Below are 20,113 nucleotides of genomic sequence, written 5' to 3' on the forward strand. Positions count from 1 at the left end.
CAGAATGCTCTTTTCTTTCTGCCTACGTTGTACGTGAGCTCTGCTGCTTTACAGCAGCCTTCTAATGGTTGTACTGCTCTCTGCCATTTTTCTGATGCTAATTTGCATTTGAAGGTAGCTTCCCAATGTTTTGTTCTGCTGTATAAGATGTCTTTTAAAATGTTTTTTACCAGTTTTCCAGTTCTGTGTTGCTTGCTGTCAGACGGTTTTATGGTATAGAAAACAGCGTTTTATAAAGCGTTGGCAATTTGGAGACAATAATAATATAAATAATGTAGGAGATTTGCTAGATATTCCTTCTAGTGGTAACTGCTTTTCAGCAGTTTCAATAGTAATACTTTTATAGCCCCTTTCATCAGTTTGTTACAACTGGTGTGTATGTCTTAAGGTGATAACCTCAGGTTACAAGAAAATATATTTTGGTATGCGTTATGGGACTGGTGGCTGTGCCTGCCTGAGGCTTATTATTGTTATGCTTCTCCTGTGCAATCTGGATGTTCCTTGAACAAATGTTGCAATTTGTATTTACCTAAGAAACTAAATATATTCTGTATTAATTGGTTATTAACAATGTAAAACATGCATAAAAGATTAACACCAAGAAGTGCTAAGTTGGACTAGATGACTGTTAGGCCCCTTCCGGCAAAATAGTCTATTCTATACTAAGTAACATACAGTAGCAAATGCTTATTTCTTCCACGTACCACTTTCTAAAGAAAAAATACATATATGAGCTTAAAATTACTTATGCAAAAGTTAATCAAGAATCCAGAAAGAGTTAGATAGCGTCCTCTTAGTCTTTCTGAAAACGTGTCGTAAGTGTGTCTTATGTGCAATGCAAACTACAGCTTTGATTACTGGCTTTAGTATGAAATGGATGTTCTTTTAATACATGAAAATATTAAAATATTAGCTTACTAACTCCAGGGATTTTGTATATGACAGGCAGGAGAGGGAGGCATACATCAGAGCAAAATATGTGGAAAGAAAGTTTGTAGAGAAAGAGCCTGCGTCAGTATCTCTGCTTGAATCTGGAACAAAAGTTTTGCCTCAAAGTCAACAAGAGAAAAGGCACAGTGGCCCTGAAAAATCCCTTTTGGCAGGGGAACAAAGTGCGGCATCCCAAAAAGGTATTTACACACTTCTCTCCTTACACATGTTCTTTTTAAAGTGACATATTTTTGTATTAATTGATTTCCTGCTTCATGCAGAGAAATTGGAATTTGTCTTTGGGTCGTAGCCTAGTTCAGAAGGATAGGGGAGAAAAGACTTGTTCAGATGTGTGCATTTTTAGGTGGGGAAAATTTAGAGTGGGGATGCATATCATTCAGAAACATATTAACCACCTTCTTTCCTCCGTATTTTCATCCTTCTTAATTTTTCCAATAACGTTCTCTCCTGCCCTATCCCTTCCTTACTGCCTGCTTTGTGCTTTGCTAACTTGCATGTCCCAGCGGTTGCTGTAAGTAGCGACGAGGCGAGGCGAGAGTCTCTGTTCTGTCCTGATGAACTAGATTCACTCTTCTCCTACTTTGATACCTCTTCAAAACTACGTAGTAGTAAGTACTACAGCTATGGCGTGTTCAGTATTTGCACTAGTGATCCATTGTGTGTTGTGGCCATCTCCCTGCCTTTAATCCATTGTCTCCAGGCTACTGCATTGCTTAGTCTTTTCATGAAATAATTTAAGCTTTTTTACTTATCCTGATCTTTTCCTTTCTAATAAGCTTTGACATTATTATTATAATAAATGTTATGGTTGCAATATGTGACTTCATATTTTTCTATGGATATGTTAAGAATTTTGAATAATTACTAGTCAATAAAAAAAAATTATGTATTCAGGACCAAGTATAAGAGCTTGCTTTATTATCATGGTATCTGTGAAGAGTAGGTAGCTTACAGTCTGCGTAGTAATTGCAGTTTCTCTCCAAAACAGTACCAAGCAGTGACAGTGGGATCCAGCAGAGTGCTGATGACAGCAGAGAACACCTTGCCTCTACTACGTCAGCTAACAGTTTGTATGAACCAGGTGCGTTAGGCTTTGTACTTCAAGATGAAAATTTAATCACTACTTCTTGCTGGCATGCTGTTATGAGAGGTACAACTCATGTCTCTTCTGTCCTGGTGGGCTGAGATATTTTTAACAAGGGTAATGATTGCTTGAGTGACCTTTCTCTCCTCCAGGCTTGGTAGCAAGTATGACATTGGATCCTTCTGAACGAGTTCAGAGAATTATGGTTTTTTCCAGTCAGATGATGCTGAGCCAGAACTTTGTTTTTTAGCAGAGCGCGCAATGCTGCATCTTCATACAGACAAGTCTCCACAGAAATGCATAATCCTTTTTATAATAGTTAAATCCTTGGAGGTGGAATTCCAGTTAAGTCACAGAGAATAGGTTTTTATGTGTTATTTGAGCCTTATTGCTTAATTTTTCTGTTTTCTACTTAAATAGAACTAACCATGTCTTTAACCGTTACCTCTTCTTTACTCAAAATTTTTATAAATTGACTGATGAAATTATTTGCTGTCTAATATTAGTATCATGGGCTGACAGATGTATTGAGTACGGCTTGTCAAAATATCTGCAGTGTTTATTTATAAAGCAAACTTATTCTTCTATGTCAAAGCACTCTTCTGAGGTATGTTTTAAATTCAGTAGTTCACAGCTGTGATTTGTAGGCAAGCAGCATGTGGCTTGGATCCTTTCTTTGACTGCATTGTAGAAACATGATGCTGTAACTCATGAAAGCTTATGTAGAACAATGTCTTTATCTCCCAGACTTCACTCTTGGTAACTTTTATTGAGATGAAAAGAAAGATTATGCTTTAGTCCAAAAGATTATAGCCACAGTGAGTAGCTGGTAAATGACAATGGTATCTTGTAACAAAAATTAGGTCAGAACAGTATTAGCCTCATATTGAAGTGTAGCAAGCTGTTGCAGATAAAGATGTGTTTGTATGACTGCATCTCTGCAGGAAATTAGTCTTATTCATATCTTGGAGCATAGGATGAAACACACTTCTAACCTGAAATAATTTCTTAGAAATTACGTGGAATGGGTAGATTGAAGGCTATTCACACATGCCAGTAATGTGGAGAGAATGTTTTCTGGGCAGTAATAATTCCGTGAAGTGGCTGTGCCTGAATGCTGGAACAAGCCAAAGGCATCTGTGACTTCTCCTGGCAGAATGGGGCAACAGTGCACAGCATTCTGCAAAACCTGAGCTACCTTGTGCCAGAGAAATTAACATTTTTGGTCAGAATTCCAAGAGGAATTATAAAAACAGGGGTTACAGATAAGAAGTTTTGTTTTTCTTTTCAGAAGGAGACAAGCAAGAGTCTTCTGTGTTTTGTGACTCCAGACAGCCTAGTCCAGGATTGCAGCTGTATCGAGCTGCCTTTGAGAAGAATCTTCCTGATATGGCAGAGGCATTGGCCCATGGAGCTGAAGTAAACTGGGTCAACATAGAAGAAAACAAAGCAACACCACTCATTCAGGCAGTGCGAGGGGTACGTGATACACAGCACCGACTGATGGGGAGGAGGGGAAGGGGAATAATAGGGATATTTCTGTGTCACTGTTCCTTTTGAACTGCTTGCTTCACTGATGAATGATAATGGGATGCTGAAGTTGTCTTTACAATGTTCTCTCAAAGTAATTTCTGAATTATTTTTGTTCCTGTTAATGTTTTGTTTGGAATTATATAACCTACTAGCTTTTAAATTTGATATGGAAGCAGATCCCTCTTATTTCCTTTGCCATGTGACTCAGTGGTGAGAAGGCAGAAAGGGTTTGGCTCTTATTCTAGAGCTCTGGTGCTGAATTCTTTCTTTGCTTTCATTCTGTAGGGTTCATTGGTTACTTGTGAATTCTTGCTGCAGAATGGGGCCAACGTGAACATCAGGGACATGAAAGGAAGAGGGCCGCTGCACCACGCCACGGTTCTAGGACACACTGGGTAACTCACTGCTCCAGAATTTCTAAATGGCCAGCCTTTATTATAGATGTTAATGTGAAGCTTCTTCATTTCCCCCAATATTCTGGCATTTTAATATATTTCAGGTGATCTAGGTTTTTCTTAAACTTCAGTGGTGAGAGGAAATAGCAATTTGAATTAGCAGTATCATCTGCTAGCAAAACACCTGTAAACATGCTTTTGTCCATTTTGTAAAAACATGTATTTAATAAGGCTTTGAAGAGCCTGAACTTCTGGTGATTTCTTAAGAAATATGATACAAATGAGAGAAATAGTGGTGTGTGCGGGCCAAGGCTTTTTCTGACTCATCCCACCTGTGTGTTGCACTGAGAGCACATCTCATTTCAAAATGTACCACATCACATCTTATGTTTTGGAATCGTGACTTCTAACTGAAACCCTGTACCCGCTCAGGTCAGATGAGGACATTATATTCTGGTTGGTGGTGCCCAACAATTATAATGTCAGAGAAAAATAAGATCAGCTTATACTGGGTACATGAGGCACCTGTGAACAGTGTCCTTTCCTGTATTGATTTATCCTGCTCAGTGGGTCTTGCCTGTCATGGTAAAAAGGATTAGGTTTCCTGGTTCTATAACATAAGACAATACAGGAAGGTAGAGTCTTGCCTCTAAAGGGTTCGGCTTCTTGCTGCACTAGTGTGATTTGAGTTAAGCTATCTTTCTAATGTGGATTAACTCAAGGTTTTGCTTACTGCTGTCTTAATGTCTTAATTGTTCTAGATGAATAGTGCTGTTCTGGTACGTTCAAGAGACTTCTGGCGATTTAAGCCAAATATGTTGCATCCAGCTTGAATTTACTTTTTTTTTTTCTCTTATTGTTGTGAAAGTTATTCTTAAATGCTCTTTCTAAACAGACAAGTGTGTTTATTCCTAAAACGAGGAGCAAACCAGCATGCCACTGATGAAGATGGGAAAGATCCATTGAGTATAGCAGTAGAAGCTGCGAATGCAGATATTGTAACACTGTAAGTTGTATGTTCTGTTCTTGACTAGGTAACTAGGTTCTCCTATTCTGTTTCAAGTTTAAAATATAAGGAATGTCAAAATTCAGTTTACATAAAAACAGGGAGAGCAAAAGAAAAATCAGTGTGTGCACTATCCGTAGATGACCTCACTGATGTGAGGTTCAGGAGTGCATTGTAGGTCTTGAATTGCGGTCTTTTTTTAGTGCTTTAAAGATGACATTGTTCTTCTTGTTTCCGAAATTATAGGTTGCGTTTAGCACGAATGAATGAAGAAATGCGTGAATCGGAAGGACTCTATGGACAGCCAGGTCAATACTCTACTAATAACCATACTGAAATGCAGTACAAGAAGTGTATTCAGGAATTTATCAGTTTACAATTAGATTCTTAGGACCTGAAGAAAACTTAAGATAGATTCATACAGTAGTGGTTTTTATAAACAACTGACACATGTTAAGGTTTCATTGAAATTCACTGGTGTGACTTTGTCAGATTATTTAGGGGAACTAAAAGGAGAGTGTTTAAAGTACATTGTTACAGTAGTGTATGTTACTACAACCATTACCAACCTGTTTTGCTGGTAGTTGTTCACAGTTTTCTCCTATTGATGTTCCATTGAAATTCACATAATGTTAGGATTTACCTGACATTATTTAATAGCAGCCTGGGTTGCTCGGAGGCAGTTGAGGAGTTCATCTTATTACAGGATACCATTCTCCTTCCTGTGGAATGGTCCTCTCTTTCTTTTTTTTAAGAAAAAATGCTTGCACATTGATGTAAAAATGTACATCAAATACTTCAAAATAACTCCAGACAGAAATAGGAAAGTATTGTTTCCTCAGATTTTATTTTTAAATATTTTTATTTGTTAAGATACAAATAAGAAACAAAGCAGTCATTCTTAAGTATGTATTTTTGTATGCATAGTGTCTTACCATTTGAATGTGGGGGGAAAAAAGGATTGGCAGATATTTGAGCCAACTGGTAAAAGAAAGTAACAAATTATATTTAATGAATATGTGCAACTTTATTCTCGGGCACTCAGTCCCAATTTACACTATGTTCTGATGTGATATTTATGCAAGCCGTTTCTTCTATTATGGTATGCTTCCATAGGAATGTAACTTAGTCTCATGCAAATATCAATAATGAAGGCACACTTGATTGTCAAGTTACACAGCTAAAAACCTGCCACTATTCCTGGCAGTAGTGAAAGGCAAACCTTATTTTTAAGGCTGAGTGCTGAGTACTCTTGGCTCACTCCGGTGAAGCCCTTATGTATTTTCCACTGATTCATAAGGATTGCGTGCGCTTATGTCTTTTACCAGATTGGGGCTGGAATATACTCAAGGGGCAACATTGAGTCCCACGTCAATATCCCAGATGAACTCTATTAAATAAGCCAAATTTATTTATTTCATAAAGTTTCTCCTTAGAATAGATGTTTTTCAAATTTATTTTTGAACAAATTTTCTAGGAAATTGAACAATACAAGTACTATAGACGCTCAGGCATTCAAATGCTTTCTTTGGCAGAGCAATAGATAATTTAAAAGTATATACTTGATTATGAGCTTAAATGAGTCAGAGTTCCCCACTCAGAAAATGCAGCAGGTTACGAATATGAGAAGAGTCTATTGCCATCTTGAATGTAAAGCTGTTTTCTGGTATAATGCATAGTACTTCACTGGCAGGCTGAAGGTAACAAATACTGAAGTATTTTTGAGTGTCCTCGTTTATTTTAAGAGGTAAAAATAATAACTCTGTTTCAAATAGTAAAATGCCTTTGTTTTAAGGGGGTAGGTATTTTGATTCAAAAGCCCTGTGCTAAATCACAAATCAATATTTTTAGGTCATTTAATGGACCTGTCATCCAAAAATTATTATAAACCAGAAAATCTCTTTCTATAGTTTGTACAAAAAGCCTTAGTTGATTACTGAACATTACAAATGTTTAGTAAAAGGTTTCATTCATAACAAATACAGGCACTACTTCCATGTAAATATGAATGTGTTTAAACTGGAGATGGGGGAGACTATTTTCCCTGACATCTTGTTTAAAATATTTTTTTAGACAGATTCTTCAATTAGGGAGGTGAGATAAAAAGCTGGCTAACTCTTTGTTTGAGAATATCTTCACCTTTTTATCAGTTTGTATTACAGTAGAATCTAGAGACTGCAGTTGATACAATCTGGTCTAGATATTTCACAGATAGTGTCTGATCCTTGTGAGCAGGTAAGATTGACAATGGGAAGTAGAGCTGCCACAAGAGGTAGAGCTTGCCCAAAATCAGGGGGAGGGTATTGTTAGGGTAATTTTTTCTAAGTCCAGGCCACAGGCTGTAGCACAGTGTCCCAGGCCGGAGATCTTGCTGTTTCTTTGGAAAGCAGAGCTATGCTATCCTTGGCGCTTTACTTGCCGAAGTTTCTTTTAAAAGTTGAAGTATTTGAGTGTTTTAAATGTAAGTGTCTGCTAGACAGGTTGTGTAAATGTGTACGTGTAAGCACAAAACCTCTCTCTGCTGTCACAAGGTATGATACCTTTACGTGGTCGTAGAGGAGGCAGGTCTTTTTCACTGCATATACATGTTAAATTATCTTGCACTGCCCTTATTTTAGAAATCCTCTTTTCCAAAATTATGATTCTAGAAGAAAATAAGGATTTTCAAGACAATTGTATGTTTGCTGGGAGCTACGTGAGGGTAAATATCGATGTATGAGTTTGCTGTCATCAGAGTAAAGCCAACTGCCTTTTTCTGTGCTTCAGTAATGCAGTTGATAAACAGCTACTAACGTAGCTAATGGCACCAACATTTCTCATTTAAGTACACCCGGCTGGTTTGAGCTACAAACAGAATGTATATATTGCTTTGCAAGGTACAGTTGGTCTTCCAAAATATTCCTAGAATGGGAACTAGCTGAAATGAGCTTGTTCCACAAAAAGTTCGTTTCTGGTGGTAGAAGCCATATGCACCATTGTACTGTTTCCTGTGTAATACTTGAGTGCTCATCTTCTGGTGCTACAGTATGTCTGCTCAATATTTGATATCGGTATTGCTACTTTTTCGTCCTATCTTTTCTTGAATGTATGATGTGTGCCTTTTGAGTTACTCTGGTGTTAAATGGTAAAGCACTGTTATAGTATTTTTGTACATAAAACTTGCACTTTAGTGAAAACATTGCTTGGAAAGGGAATTTCCAGAATTCAATTTTAAAGTAGGATTTTAAAATAATTATAAGGTTTACAGTATTAAGTATTTTAATGCAGCATACAGACTAAAGGGGCACTTTATTTTAGTCTATTTTTGTATGTGATATTTTTGTTATGTAATAGAGCCAAAACTAGAGCCACAATGTATCTTGCAAAAATAGCTTTTGTTTTTTTTCTTTCAAGTTCATTTGAAAGAACCAAAAATGGCAACTTGAACTATGGTAGTAGTTCACTGCTGGAACCCACTTCTGTATTAAAAGCATAATTGCTTTTATATACAAGCTTGATCCCGCTTTGTGCTCTTTGTAGTCTTCTTTTGGTGAATGTTACAACTCCCTCCATTCTGTGCTTATCTCCAGTGCAAGCAGTTATTGGAAACTGTTAGAATAAAATATGTCCTGTGCCTGCTTCACCTCTAGAACATACTTGAAAGTAAATCTGAAAACCAAAAGGGAATTTCACTAAAACTAACTTTTCCCAGTAGAACAGTATTGAATGCGTTTATCTTTTAAAGTCTGGGAAGAATGTTGTCATTACATCTTTATATAAACCCACATGCCATGCATGTGAAATATTTCTGGAAGGTCAATAATAATTTCTGAAAGTGTTTTCAAGTGAATGCAGTCTCATCTCGGGGGTGGGGGGGGAAGAAAATAGTAGTTCTGAATTGGAAATGTGCACTAAAAGATGGAAAAACAAAGCAGTGTAACCTTTCACTGTGGTACCAACTTTTAAACACATAAAAATCCTTTTTTAAACTGCCCTTTGGAAAAAAAGTGGTGGAGCAATACCTTTCTTCCACAATTATATTGGGGGGGGGGAAAAATAATCTTCCTGTTCAACATACACGATGAGAGAGACTTTGGGTCGATTTCTTTGTCATGCTATCAATGAAGCCATCAGCAAGGAACAGTAGTGCTGGCATGTTGTCCTGCATGGTCATCTGTGCTGGGAAGACAATGAAATTTGAATGGCTGCACAGTTCCTGACCGGACCAAATGGTTTATGTATTTAATTCCCTTTAAAGGCAATAGGGTATGGTTAATGTTATAAAGTGAAACCTGGACTCAAGGCCCAAAGTGCTGCAGCAGATAAAAGAATGTGAAAATGTCCATTTTAAGGTGGCAGAAGAATGCCTTGGCGAGGACTCAAGAAGTAATCATTCCTGAATGTGCGTTCCTGCGCAGACGGGGAGGGGGAGGGAAGACGGGCCTGGTGGGAATCACTGCTGTCCCTCATTTTTGCAGATGTACTAGTAGTCGGGTTGTGTTTAAGCACAAAGGGTAAAGATAAAAAAACGAATGAAAGATGTTTAAGGAAATTATCATCACTCTTCTAGGTAAAACTAAAAGGTGTAATGAATGTTCAGTAATGCGTGTAAACACTTATATTTGCTGCAGAAATAGACCAAAAGGATTTATGAACAATGATGTCTCTACTTAGGATTGCTTTTTTTATACTATTGCTTGCTGATTGTTTCTTTCTTGGATCGTTTTGTCTGGCTGTAAGACTTCTGACCTCTGTTTCCAAGTAAATCTTTCTTTATGCTGATTCTGCTTTTCTGGAGAGAATCTTGGTTAGCACCTCCTTGCAAAAAGAAGGATTTTATTCTTCAATAGCTAATAAACATTTTTCTTTTTACATTGCTTTAAAATGCTTTCATTTTTCTTTTCTAACTCTGACCTTTCCTCTGTGTGGCTGCCCATGAGGTACTATTTCAGGTATAGTTTGGCTTTGTTTAATTTGCTTCTACAGAACATGCATGCAAGTACGCAGTCCCAAAGAGTTCACATCAGCATCATTCCATCTATAAGCAATCTTTATACATGAATAAGTGTTAAACAGTAATCGGTAGCACAGTAGGGCATTTGTGCAATAGTGGGTGATGTTAACTATCACAAATTGTTTAAAACTGTTTCCCTTTTCTTTTCTACCTAGGAGATGAAATTTATCAGGACATTTTTCGTGACTTTTCTCAAATGGCATCAAATAATCCAGAGAAGCTAAATCGTTTCCAGCAGTCAGATTCCCAGAAGTCTTAAGTGTCAAGAAGGAAAAGAACCTGATCTTTATAGTGCAAGTCTTTTTTTACTTCAACAGAATGAATTATATGCATTTTGTTAGATAGTTTGGATAAAATGACCACTCCAATGTAGCTTTAGATTGTGGTAGCTGGGGAAATGTATGAGTTGTTTTATGTTCTACAGTATGTATACCTCAGCAGCTGAAGAAAATGTTTAAATAAAAATAAATGCCTGCTAGCTCAGTATAAACATAGTACCTGTTAGCAAGTACGAAGTTTGTCTGCAGTTCGTACATAAAGTTAGCAGGGCGTAGCTGTATGCGTTGCAGACTCTGGATGGCAGGATGGTCAGACCAGCTTTGCTGTTTAGTGTCCCCTACCGTCATCTGTCTCCCTATTGCCATGAAGAATGTGCCTCTGACAAGAAGGTCTGGGTTGCATTTTCTGGGACTGATTGGAAGGGAAATTGGGTAATGACTTACTGAGTTGTCCTTCTATTTGTGGGCCTGTAACTTAACAGATTCTCCTACACTGACTCTGGTTAGAGGTAGGCTGTTAATAACAAGACATGGTAACTTCTGTTCTTTTTGCAAGCTCTTTCACAGTGGAAGTTTTAACACCAGGCTGGCCTTTATGCTAGTGACTGCGGGTCAGTCACAATAGGTGTATATCCTGGAGGACCAAACTTCTAAGAGCAGTCTATTTTCTTTTTTTTTTTTTCTCTTAAATTAAACTTTCTGTGCAGCAAGTATACTTCTAAATGAGCATGTGGAACCTTTCATGAAAAATAAACTTAATCCTTCTGGACATGATGTGGGGTTTGTTTGTAGTATTTTGACATCAAAACTTGAAATTTGAGACATGAAAGTAAATATTGAGCCAATGGAGTTTTTGTAGAACAGTCGTATGAATGCTGTTTGTTACCTTTTTGTGCTGTTCTCACTACTAGCCCCTAGCTGAATATATAAAATCTTATATGTAATGCAGCCACCCTAAGTTTAGGGCAATGAATCCTTTATATCAGGAAGCGGTATCCTTTATATAATCTGCAGAGATGCGTTATGTATACGTGTTGCCCAAACTAAGGGGTGCACAAGAAAACCTCGGAATTTCACTGCATGTTTTTGCAAAGTAACGGGTGACCATAGTCTCCAGCTGTATTCTGAGGGCAGCAGCACAGTTTGCTTTATTTAATAGTGAGCTCCACTCTGCTGATGTGCATGTATAAGCGGTGTCTTGTAGATACGTGCTTATGTGTCAGGTTATTTAATACCTAGATAGTAATCACCTGAAGCCCTAAAGCAGCAGATGCAATTCTTTATCCTCTGTTTGTCTGACCTATGGACAACTTAAGGAGAATTTATGGTAACATAGTATCAATGTGACTTTTTAACAAGCCTAATAGGCATGGCATTATGCTAACCTGCTGTTTTAAATGAATTTAGGAAATAAACTGGCTTTTCTGCAAGCTGGCGAAGATAAGCACAATCAGCTAAAAAATTTCTGTAAACTATGGTAAAATTAAACTTTCTGGCATGTTAAATTTGACTAAGGTATTTCAAATATTTATCATTTTGCATCGTGTATAATAATGCATAAAATCTGGATGATTATTGCTGCAAGCCTAATACTATTTTAGAAGTGTCCGATAGATTCTTTTTTCCAAGCAGAAGAATCTTACAAAACAGTTCTTGCTTTGTGAGTGCTCTAATTATGCTAGGAAGAGTGGATTCTGCCCATTTAAAAAGTGTGTTTAGTCTGAATAATAAGAAACTTAGGAGTATCACCTGTAAGCAGTAGTTCCTAGTAAGTTGTTTTTTAAATAGCTGTCTATGAAATGATAATATACTTCCTAGTCTGCAGTATTAAACAGCAGTGGATGTTTTAGTAGATCTTAGAGAAAGTAAAATTCCCAGTGTACAGATGGGACAATGTAAGATATGGCTATCTATAGTGTACACTTTAGACATAGGTTTTTCTAAAGAGTTATCTTTTACAGCCTACTTGACAGGCATTATATAGTGTGATTGGCTGTAATGTAAAGCTACCTAAACCTTAATGGCATAATCCCTATCTCAGTCCATGCTGCTGGAAAAATGTCTGAGAGACTTATTTCGAATCTTGGCTGGGATTTTCCTTCCTAGCCATAAAAATCTCTGTGACAAATCTTGCAGGACAGCTTCCTGTAGACAATAAGTTTCTTTCCGGTAGCTCTGCAGATCCGTTTGCTGCATTCCCGACTCTTCTGTCTGGAAAGAACTATCAGTCTGTTTATGCTAAAGGACTAATACCATACCTGATCGAGAGGTTGCATTACTCTTTTCAGGAGCTTTGAATGGTTCATGGAGCAGGTAAGTCACTTCTGATCCGGCAGCCTCGTTCCCAGTCCTTTTAGGTACGCTAGGATGTCCCGTGTCAGCTGCACTCAGTTAGAGCTTTTTTTCAGGTCAGGTGCAATACATGTGTTATGTATGTGATGTGTTGCTCATCAGCAACAATGAATATGCCATTAAGCTGCATGAAATTCATAGAGGGCTTAGTCCTACCAAACACTGGCAGGCTCAGTGCTCCAGGGCCTCTAACTCAAAGGATTCATCCCTCGGTAATACACAGCATGATTAGTATTCCGAATATCTGGATTTCCATATCTAACTCGAGTGCTGATCTTCTGCTCAGTAATAATAAGAAAATTCGATTTTTATTATAATATGAATTTGAATTAACTAGAATAAGACAGTAAGGCTCCATTGTGGGCTAACATCTTGTACTCTTAACCAGATAACAGAAAGCTTCAGTTCCAGTTCATGTTTCTGTATAGGTATGAAGTATAATAGGTCTTAGTTGGTGAGGTACAAAACAGTAGATTACTAACACAGTTTAAAATCAGCTTTCACGTGGATTTTTAGTCATTTACTAGATAGCCCATTTAAAGATTTCATAATATTTTTCCTAGCCAGAGTTAGATCATGTGTTCCAAAGGTGTCTTGGAAGGACAAATGTTGAGGAGCTCAACTTATGTTCTAATGCATCATGACTTCAGAGGTAGAATTTACCTACATTGCATGTTGTTTAAAATGATGTCTGTGGTGTTTCCTTAGTGGTCTGTATTGTTTTGATTGTTCATAAGGTTTAATCTTTTATGTTAATGTCAGTACAGTGCATATAAACTTAAATTTTTGAATTATCATACTGAATCATGCCACTGAATTATATTAGACGTGCTGGAATTTGTTCCTGTAAATTTGGGTGAAGGCGGGGCGGTAGATGGTGGAAGTCTGTCTTTGCTTTCACAAGCTGCACGTATTGCAGTCTGACCGCGTGTTTCGTTTGTTCATTAGTACATTGTAGACTTCAGCCTCCTTACCAATTAGGACCTCATCCGAGAACTCCCTGAAATCGGTGGCAGCCTTTACACTGATTTCAGAAGCTTTGGATTGTATCCTTCCTGGCTTCTAACGGTAGTGTGTTTAAAGGATCCTGTAATAATACTGCATTTTTCTCTCTGGGGTTTTATATTTTACCTGTTTATATACTCAGCTGAAATAGTTTTAGAAAATGCAACCAGACCTTCCAACTGCTGTCAGGAAATCCCTGTATAAGAGGAAGTTTCTCCTGTATTGCAGGATGACATCAGTACACACACATTGTCCAAATTATTAGAATTCTCCTTGATGGAGCAAAAACTTTGTAGCACTAAAGAAAAAAGGTGAGAAGTAGAATAAGTTTAGGATTGGCTGTGATGTTTCCAGGACTCTGGTGCTTCTCTGCAGCCATCTGTTTTAAAGTGTGGATGTTAACTCTGCGTTTTGATCATGAGAATCTCAAATGACACAGTGAATATAAAAGGACTGTTTCATAGAACTACAAACAGTGTGTAAGTACCAAGGATGTAGTATTTTTACACTGTCAAAAGGACTGAGCTGTTTATTCTGAATATCTGATACATAAAGTATTTTGAGAATCAGTTTTGCAAACTACCATCTCTGCCCATTCACAGATGGACACTTTTTCACAAGTTAGAGTTTATGCCACTTGTTCGTGCACCCTAGTAGCCAAAATGTCTTGCTCCCTTGCACAAAAGCACATTTTTAAAGCGGGGACAGCTTCAGAAAGGCAGTACTGGGGAAAAGGATGACTGTACCACTCTGGTATATCGCCTTTCATACACTTGCTTTATCTTTCTGCATACAGTATTTTCTTGTTTCTCTTCCCATGGAAGGAGATGATAGAGGAGGAAAAAATCCCACTCACTTTTCTGTTAGGATTCGATTTTCCATGTTTTGATAGAAATCACTGAGAAATTATAATTTCCTCAAGCAGAGAGGTTACTCTGTCTGAAATAATGATCTGTTTGTTTTTTGGTTTTTGTTTTTTGTTTTTTTTTTTTAATCTACGTGTCCTCTGTACTTGGTGTTTTTTAGGCATTCCAGCAGTAAAATGCTCCTGTGAACCCTTCCCCCTTAAGATATAACTGTAAAGAATGTATAACTAGCCCTAGTTCGCATTTAATAAGTCTGTAGACTTCGTATCCAAAACTTGAATGTAGTTTTCTGTAGCTTGCCATTGTAAATGAGAGAAACTCATTATTACCTTTGTAGTTAATCGACTGTACATGCTGTAAGGATTGTAAATACTGTACTTGATTAAACCTTTGTATGCTATCAGCCGCCTCTGTCTGTGGGGCGGGCTGAGGGAGGGGGGGCCGCCCCCCGACATGGCGGCCGCCCCGCCCCCGACATGGCGGCGGGCTGAGGGGGCGGCCCTTGACATGGCGGCCGGCCCGCCTGCGGCATGGCGGCGCTGGGCCGCGCGGGCCGGGGCTGGGCGCGCTCCCAGCCCTGCGCCCTGGCGCTGGCCGCCGCCTTGGCCGTCTGCGCCTTCTACTACCTGGGCGGCGGCGGCGAGACCTTCTCCAGCGCCACACGCCGCCTCCGCGCCACGCCGCCCGCCCCGGCGCACCGCCACCCCCAGCACGGCGGCGGGGAGGCGGCGGCGGGGGGCCGCGACATGCACCTCCTGCTGATGTTCACCAAGGCCGAGCGGAGCCCGGCGCTGCGCGGCAAGGCGCAGGTGGCCCTGCGCTCCCTGCTGCGGCACGGGCGGCTGGGCGGCGGCGACGCGCTGCACCTCCACCTGGTCACCGAGGGCGCCAGCAGGGACATCGGCCTGGGCCTGCTGCGGGACCTGCTGCGCGGAGCCGCCTTCCGGCACCAGGTGCGGGGCGGCGGGGGGCGGCGGGGCCTGCCCGTGGGGAGCCCAGCGCCGCCGTACCGGGATCCCGGCCTCGGCCGTCGGGATCCTTCGGCTGGTGGGTGCACCCCGGACAGAGCGTCATCTGGGGCCTCGCCAGGTCTTATGGAGGGAGCCTGCCCCCAAGACAAAGGGGGCGGCAGCCTAGGGGAAAGAAACTTTCTCCACTGACGGCGCACGTCCAGCTCCTGACAGGAGGGTGTTTCCTTCCCATCTCTGCAGGAGAAGGCTGCATCTCTCCCCGGTTTCATGAATCCTTTGAATCAGGGCTTGTTCTGTGTGAGCCCAGACCCCCTGGCCTGTGGGGAGGTGTCCGGAGGTGTCCTGGTGTGATGGTCTCAGCTGCACGGCCTGGGAACACCTCCGGGAAACCACTTCTGCTGGAGAGGAGCAGCTGCTCTGGGCAGTGCAGCTCCTCTTCCAGAGACCCTGTTGATGGCCGTGGTTCAGCGTCCCAGCACAAGGACCACATCTGCTTGTGCGTAGATGGCTTCCCAAGGGGTCCTGCGGGACTGGGATCAGAAAAGGCTGTCACCCTGCTGCTGGTGGCTCTTGAGAAAGGGATTGGAGAGCCTGCAAAAGTCGGAGTGCTTCCATGTGCGAATGTTCATCCAGCTACCTGCCAGAGAAACGGTTCTGCCTCCCAAAAACGTGGTCACTGCAGTCCGTGCAAAGGCAGGCTTTTCTTCACGTTAAACAGGTGTCTGAAAACTGGAGGAATGCTAAGTTCAGAGACCCCAGGTAACTTGCCTCTTCTGTCCTGAGGTGCTGCTGCAGAGTATTGCTTGGAAGCGACCTCTGCTCCTCCTGTAACTTCTCATCTCTCGTCTTTCAGGTATTTAATATTAGCTGAACTCTGCTGGGGTGTAACCTTAACGTCGTTCGTACCTCTCCTTTTTCTTAAACAGCACTCTGCTAGTGCTGGTGCTCAGTCAGGTCACGTGTCGTGGTGGGCAACCTCCTCACTGCGCCGCAGTGCTCGGCACTCTGGAGGGGTTGTGCACCTTCAGGAGGGTTCCCCGTGCCACACGAGGGTGCAGTGCGACAGCCTAGCTCAGGTTTGTTGCATTGTGTCCCCCTGGAGTGGGAGGACCCCCAAGCCACCATGGCACGCAGATCCCTTGCAGACAGACACCCTTCTTTGCGTGTGGCTGCCTTGCTGCCATCTGCTCTTCTCAGAACCCGAATTCCTCTGCGGGCCGCCTTGCCAGCGTTGCTGCTCCCAGGGGACACGGGCTCACAAGTGGAGTGGTGCGGGAGGTGGGGACACGCAGCGATGTGTGTTGTGGCATGGGCCTTTGTAGGTGCTTGTGGACTCACAGTAAAGTCTGGCTCACAGCTCGGTGAGGAGATCTTGCACCAGAACTGATCTCTTGGGTGTAAGCGAATAGCGTGGTCTGGAAGGCTCAGGTGAGATCTCACTGGGATCTCCTCGGTGGGTTGGCTTCTTCCCTCTCTCCTGGCAGCGCCTGACGTATCCTGGTTTCGTTAGCTAGCCCGTGCTTGGCACTATGCTTCTCACCTATCCACTTACCTGTTCTCAGGTAGAGTTCCTAGTACAGAGCAGAGGCCGTAGGCTGCTTCTCAAGCATAGGGTCTTGCCGCTAATACTGTGCCAGTTTCTGCTAGGCCAGCAGGTGACAGCATCTCTTTATTCTTGCTGTAGCCTACCCCATTGCTCCTCTTTATCAGCAGGAAACATCACCCTAACTCGGATCTTTGGTGCTGCTAAGATGTTGAAGGTGGTTGATCCTGATGCTCAGGTAGTTCCAGCAGTGACCTGGCTCCATCCTGAGACCCCTCCTTTCCTGGTTCTCTTGGTGTCCCCAGAACACCCTCCTGGTTCTTACGCTCTTTTCCTAGAGCAGGCCCAAAGATGAGGCTTGATAAAGTGCTCAGAGGGCAGCTTGAGCTGCAGGATTGATTAAAAACCCTGAACTTTGCATTTTCTTCATGAGGGTGTGATTCGGGCTCTGGTTTTGGAGCTGTTCTTGCCCTCCCCTCCCAGCAGAGCTGGGATCAGTTGGGTCCTCTGTTAGTGAAGCCCAGGAATCAGATCTGGATCCCATCCCCAGTGGAAGGTGATGGGCCAGCTCTTGTCTCTCCCTAAGCAAAGTCATGAACTTCTGAAATCTGAAGGGTGAAGCAGCCGGCTGCAGTGTGCCAGGGCAGGACGCGGAGGGTGGGAGCAGAGGGGCTTTGGGATGCACCACGGTGGGGTGCATGGGAGCAGCTTGGGCGCAGCAGCTCTTCTGGCTGTGCAGGGCAGGGCAGAGCTGGGCTGTCCCACTCACGGGGCAGTCCTGACGTGGCATCACCGTGCCTGTACAGATGTGTCCCAGATGTGGAGCTGGGAGTGCAGCATGCTGATGGCGAGCGGCAGATGGAGCTGGTGCTCCGCGATGTGCTGCGTGGCTTTTCTGGTGTGGGGATCAGGGAGGACGGAGGAAATTGGCCGGGAAGCATCCGTGTCAGAGGAAGGACTTGCCGCGCGCCGGCACCCAGCCAGGACCTGGCCTTCCTGCTTGTCCTCCAAGCCCTGGCTTGTGGAGGTTCTGCTGGGCTTTCACCAGGGCTTTATGCCCGCAGTTGGTGAGAGCGTGTCCTGTCCTGTGGGTTGCGGGGTGATCTCTGTCTGCAGCCTCTCCTGCTTCCTGGCAAGCGGGAAGTGCCCGGGAACGAGCCTGGGCATGTCTCAGCAGCCAATATTCTGCTTACAAAAAGCCCTGACTCGCCCCGTTTCCTGCAACTCTGGGCTGCGCGCTCTGACTCTCGGTGCTGATTCATATCGCTTATTTATTCCGTTCCCCTCCGAGAATAAAATTAACTGCGCGCCCTGCTCGTTGCTCTTCCTGGTTGCTTGTTTAGATCAGCCCCGTGGAGGATGCTGCCAAATGGGGGTCCGGTGCTGTGGGAGGACATGCTGGGGTGAAGGTAACTGAGCTGCCGTCACCCCGCGCATACAAGAGAGCTGCAAAGATACTCGGAATGAGGAGGAGGGAAAGTTAAGGAGAAATGAAACGTGGGTTGTTTTTTCCTAGTGAATCAATTGGAAGGGTCTTTTCTCAGTGCGGGATGTGTGTTTATAAAACTGTGCTTGCACAGGAAACCCCTAGAACTTACTTTTCTTAACGTCCTCAGCAAATGTGGTCAGATTTAGCTACAGGGATTTACTGAAAGCTGCTACACAAATAAATAACGAAGTATAAAATTAGCAGCAGATCAGCAAGCTGTGCTAAAGTCAGCAGTGTGGAGAGGAGAAGCCCTCGCAGTCCTGGAAGGGCTGGCCGGCCTGTGGCTGCGGAAGGAAGATTGAGCTGCTGAGGAGTTTGCTTTGCAGAAGTGCCTAACCAAAGGGTGGGCAAAAGACACAAATTTTCCTATTTTCTTTGGCAGGGGAGGGAAGGCAGATGATGCTGTGTCTGGAGTTTCAGGAGTATTTTTCCCATGATTTTTGTCCACTGGTGCTTGGCTCATTTCAGAGGTGGCTGGAATTGGTTTGACTTTTTTTCCCCCCTGCTCAGCTGTTTCTTATGTGCTGTGCAGACCTCAGGCTGCCTTTGCTGTGTGCAGGAGGGTGGTTACAGGTGCTGTATTTCTCCTCCCTGCTTTTCCAGTCTGACCAGACCCCAGCGCTGCCCCTACCGAGCTGGGCTGGGAGCAGAGCATCGTGCATCTCGGTGGTGGTGGTACTGGTAGTGCTCAGCTCCACACACTTTGCACCTGCAGAGTGGTGGTGTTTTGCTGTGTGTGGTCACCTGGGATCACTGCTGGCAGCAGCACTTGGTGCTGCCGATGTGCTCCCCGCCGCTGTGCCGATCTCCCGCCTGTTCCTGCAGCGCTGCTGGTGACAACTGTGATGGTGAAGCTGCTCCTGCAGCTTGGCAGGGCCCGGGGCGAGATGCTGCCCTAAAAGGTACCGGTTACGGAGTTTCCTCCCCTGCAGTGTCTTGGGGAATACGCTGTGCTATCCAAAGCCAGGTGTGGCTGCTGATGACCTCTCCCAATGCACTTTCCTGGTACGTGTTGTTCTGTGTTTTTCCTGCCGTCCTCCTGCAGGGGCTTGGCCCCGAGCCCAGCAGCCAGGACGGCAGCAGCGTGGCCGCCCTGCCGAGGGACATGCTGGCTGTGGAGCCTGCGCGAGGGCTCTCATACAGCTCCCGGCTGACAGCGAGGGCCAGTGGCTGAGGGTGGGTGTTTGGGATGCCCTCCCCAGGAGGGGGACTCTGCTGTGACTGTCCTCCAGCAGTACCCCATCGTGGGTTTGGCTGTTGTGCCTGGGGTCAGGATGAACCTATCACCTTACCTTGTTTGACATACTGAGAGTCCCACGAGTGGCTCCCCGCCTCCAGCAAGCTGTGCTCTGACACAAGAGCACTTTGATCTGAGTAACGTTTTCTGCAAGAAAGTGCAGGAGGAAGAAGCCTTGGACCACTCGCTGTCTCTGTGCCAGCCTCGCTGGGCATCAAAGCAGCCCCTTAGAGGGGGCATCCCATAGAGAAGGCAGCCATTGCACCAGCTCAGGCTCCAAAGCCGCCTTTCCCTCTGAAACACTTGACTTGGTTTAGATTTTAAAAAAGCAAATGCTGTATCTTCTATGTTTAGGTGTGTGGTGCAGGGCTTCTTGCTCTTAAGCAGATGAAGTTTTCGTAGGAAAAAGG

At 43.0% G+C, this 20,113-nt stretch overlaps 2 protein-coding genes across 6 annotated transcripts in view; both read left to right on the top strand.

The window, feature by feature from the left end:
• Positions 1-11,012, top strand: part of ACAP2 (ArfGAP with coiled-coil, ankyrin repeat and PH domains 2) — a 66,705-nt gene extending 55,693 nt beyond the window's left edge. For all 4 annotated transcript variants that reach the window (XM_054204805.1, XM_054204803.1, XM_054204804.1 and 1 more), the window contains 7 exons: positions 946-1,130; positions 1,940-2,032; positions 3,327-3,514; positions 3,854-3,963; positions 4,859-4,969; positions 5,216-5,277; positions 10,118-11,012. In XM_054204805.1, the coding sequence (XP_054060780.1) occupies positions 946-1,130; positions 1,940-2,032; positions 3,327-3,514; positions 3,854-3,963; positions 4,859-4,969; positions 5,216-5,277; positions 10,118-10,221 (853 nt within the window). In that variant the 3' untranslated portion in view covers positions 10,222-11,012. The remainder of the gene's footprint in view (positions 1-945; positions 1,131-1,939; positions 2,033-3,326; positions 3,515-3,853; positions 3,964-4,858; positions 4,970-5,215; positions 5,278-10,117) is intronic.
• Positions 11,013-14,958: 3,946 nt separating this feature from the next.
• Positions 14,959-20,113, top strand: part of XXYLT1 (xyloside xylosyltransferase 1) — a 35,380-nt gene continuing 30,225 nt past the window's right edge. For both annotated transcript variants that reach the window (XM_054206526.1, XM_054206527.1), the window contains exon 1: positions 14,959-15,416. In XM_054206526.1, coding sequence (XP_054062501.1) covers positions 14,994-15,416 — 423 coding nt within the window. In that variant the 5' untranslated portion in view covers positions 14,959-14,993. The remainder of the gene's footprint in view (positions 15,417-20,113) is intronic.

This window comes from Rissa tridactyla, chromosome 6 (assembly GCF_028500815.1).
Source record: "Rissa tridactyla isolate bRisTri1 chromosome 6, bRisTri1.patW.cur.20221130, whole genome shotgun sequence".
Lineage (NCBI taxonomy): Eukaryota > Metazoa > Chordata > Aves > Charadriiformes > Laridae > Rissa > Rissa tridactyla.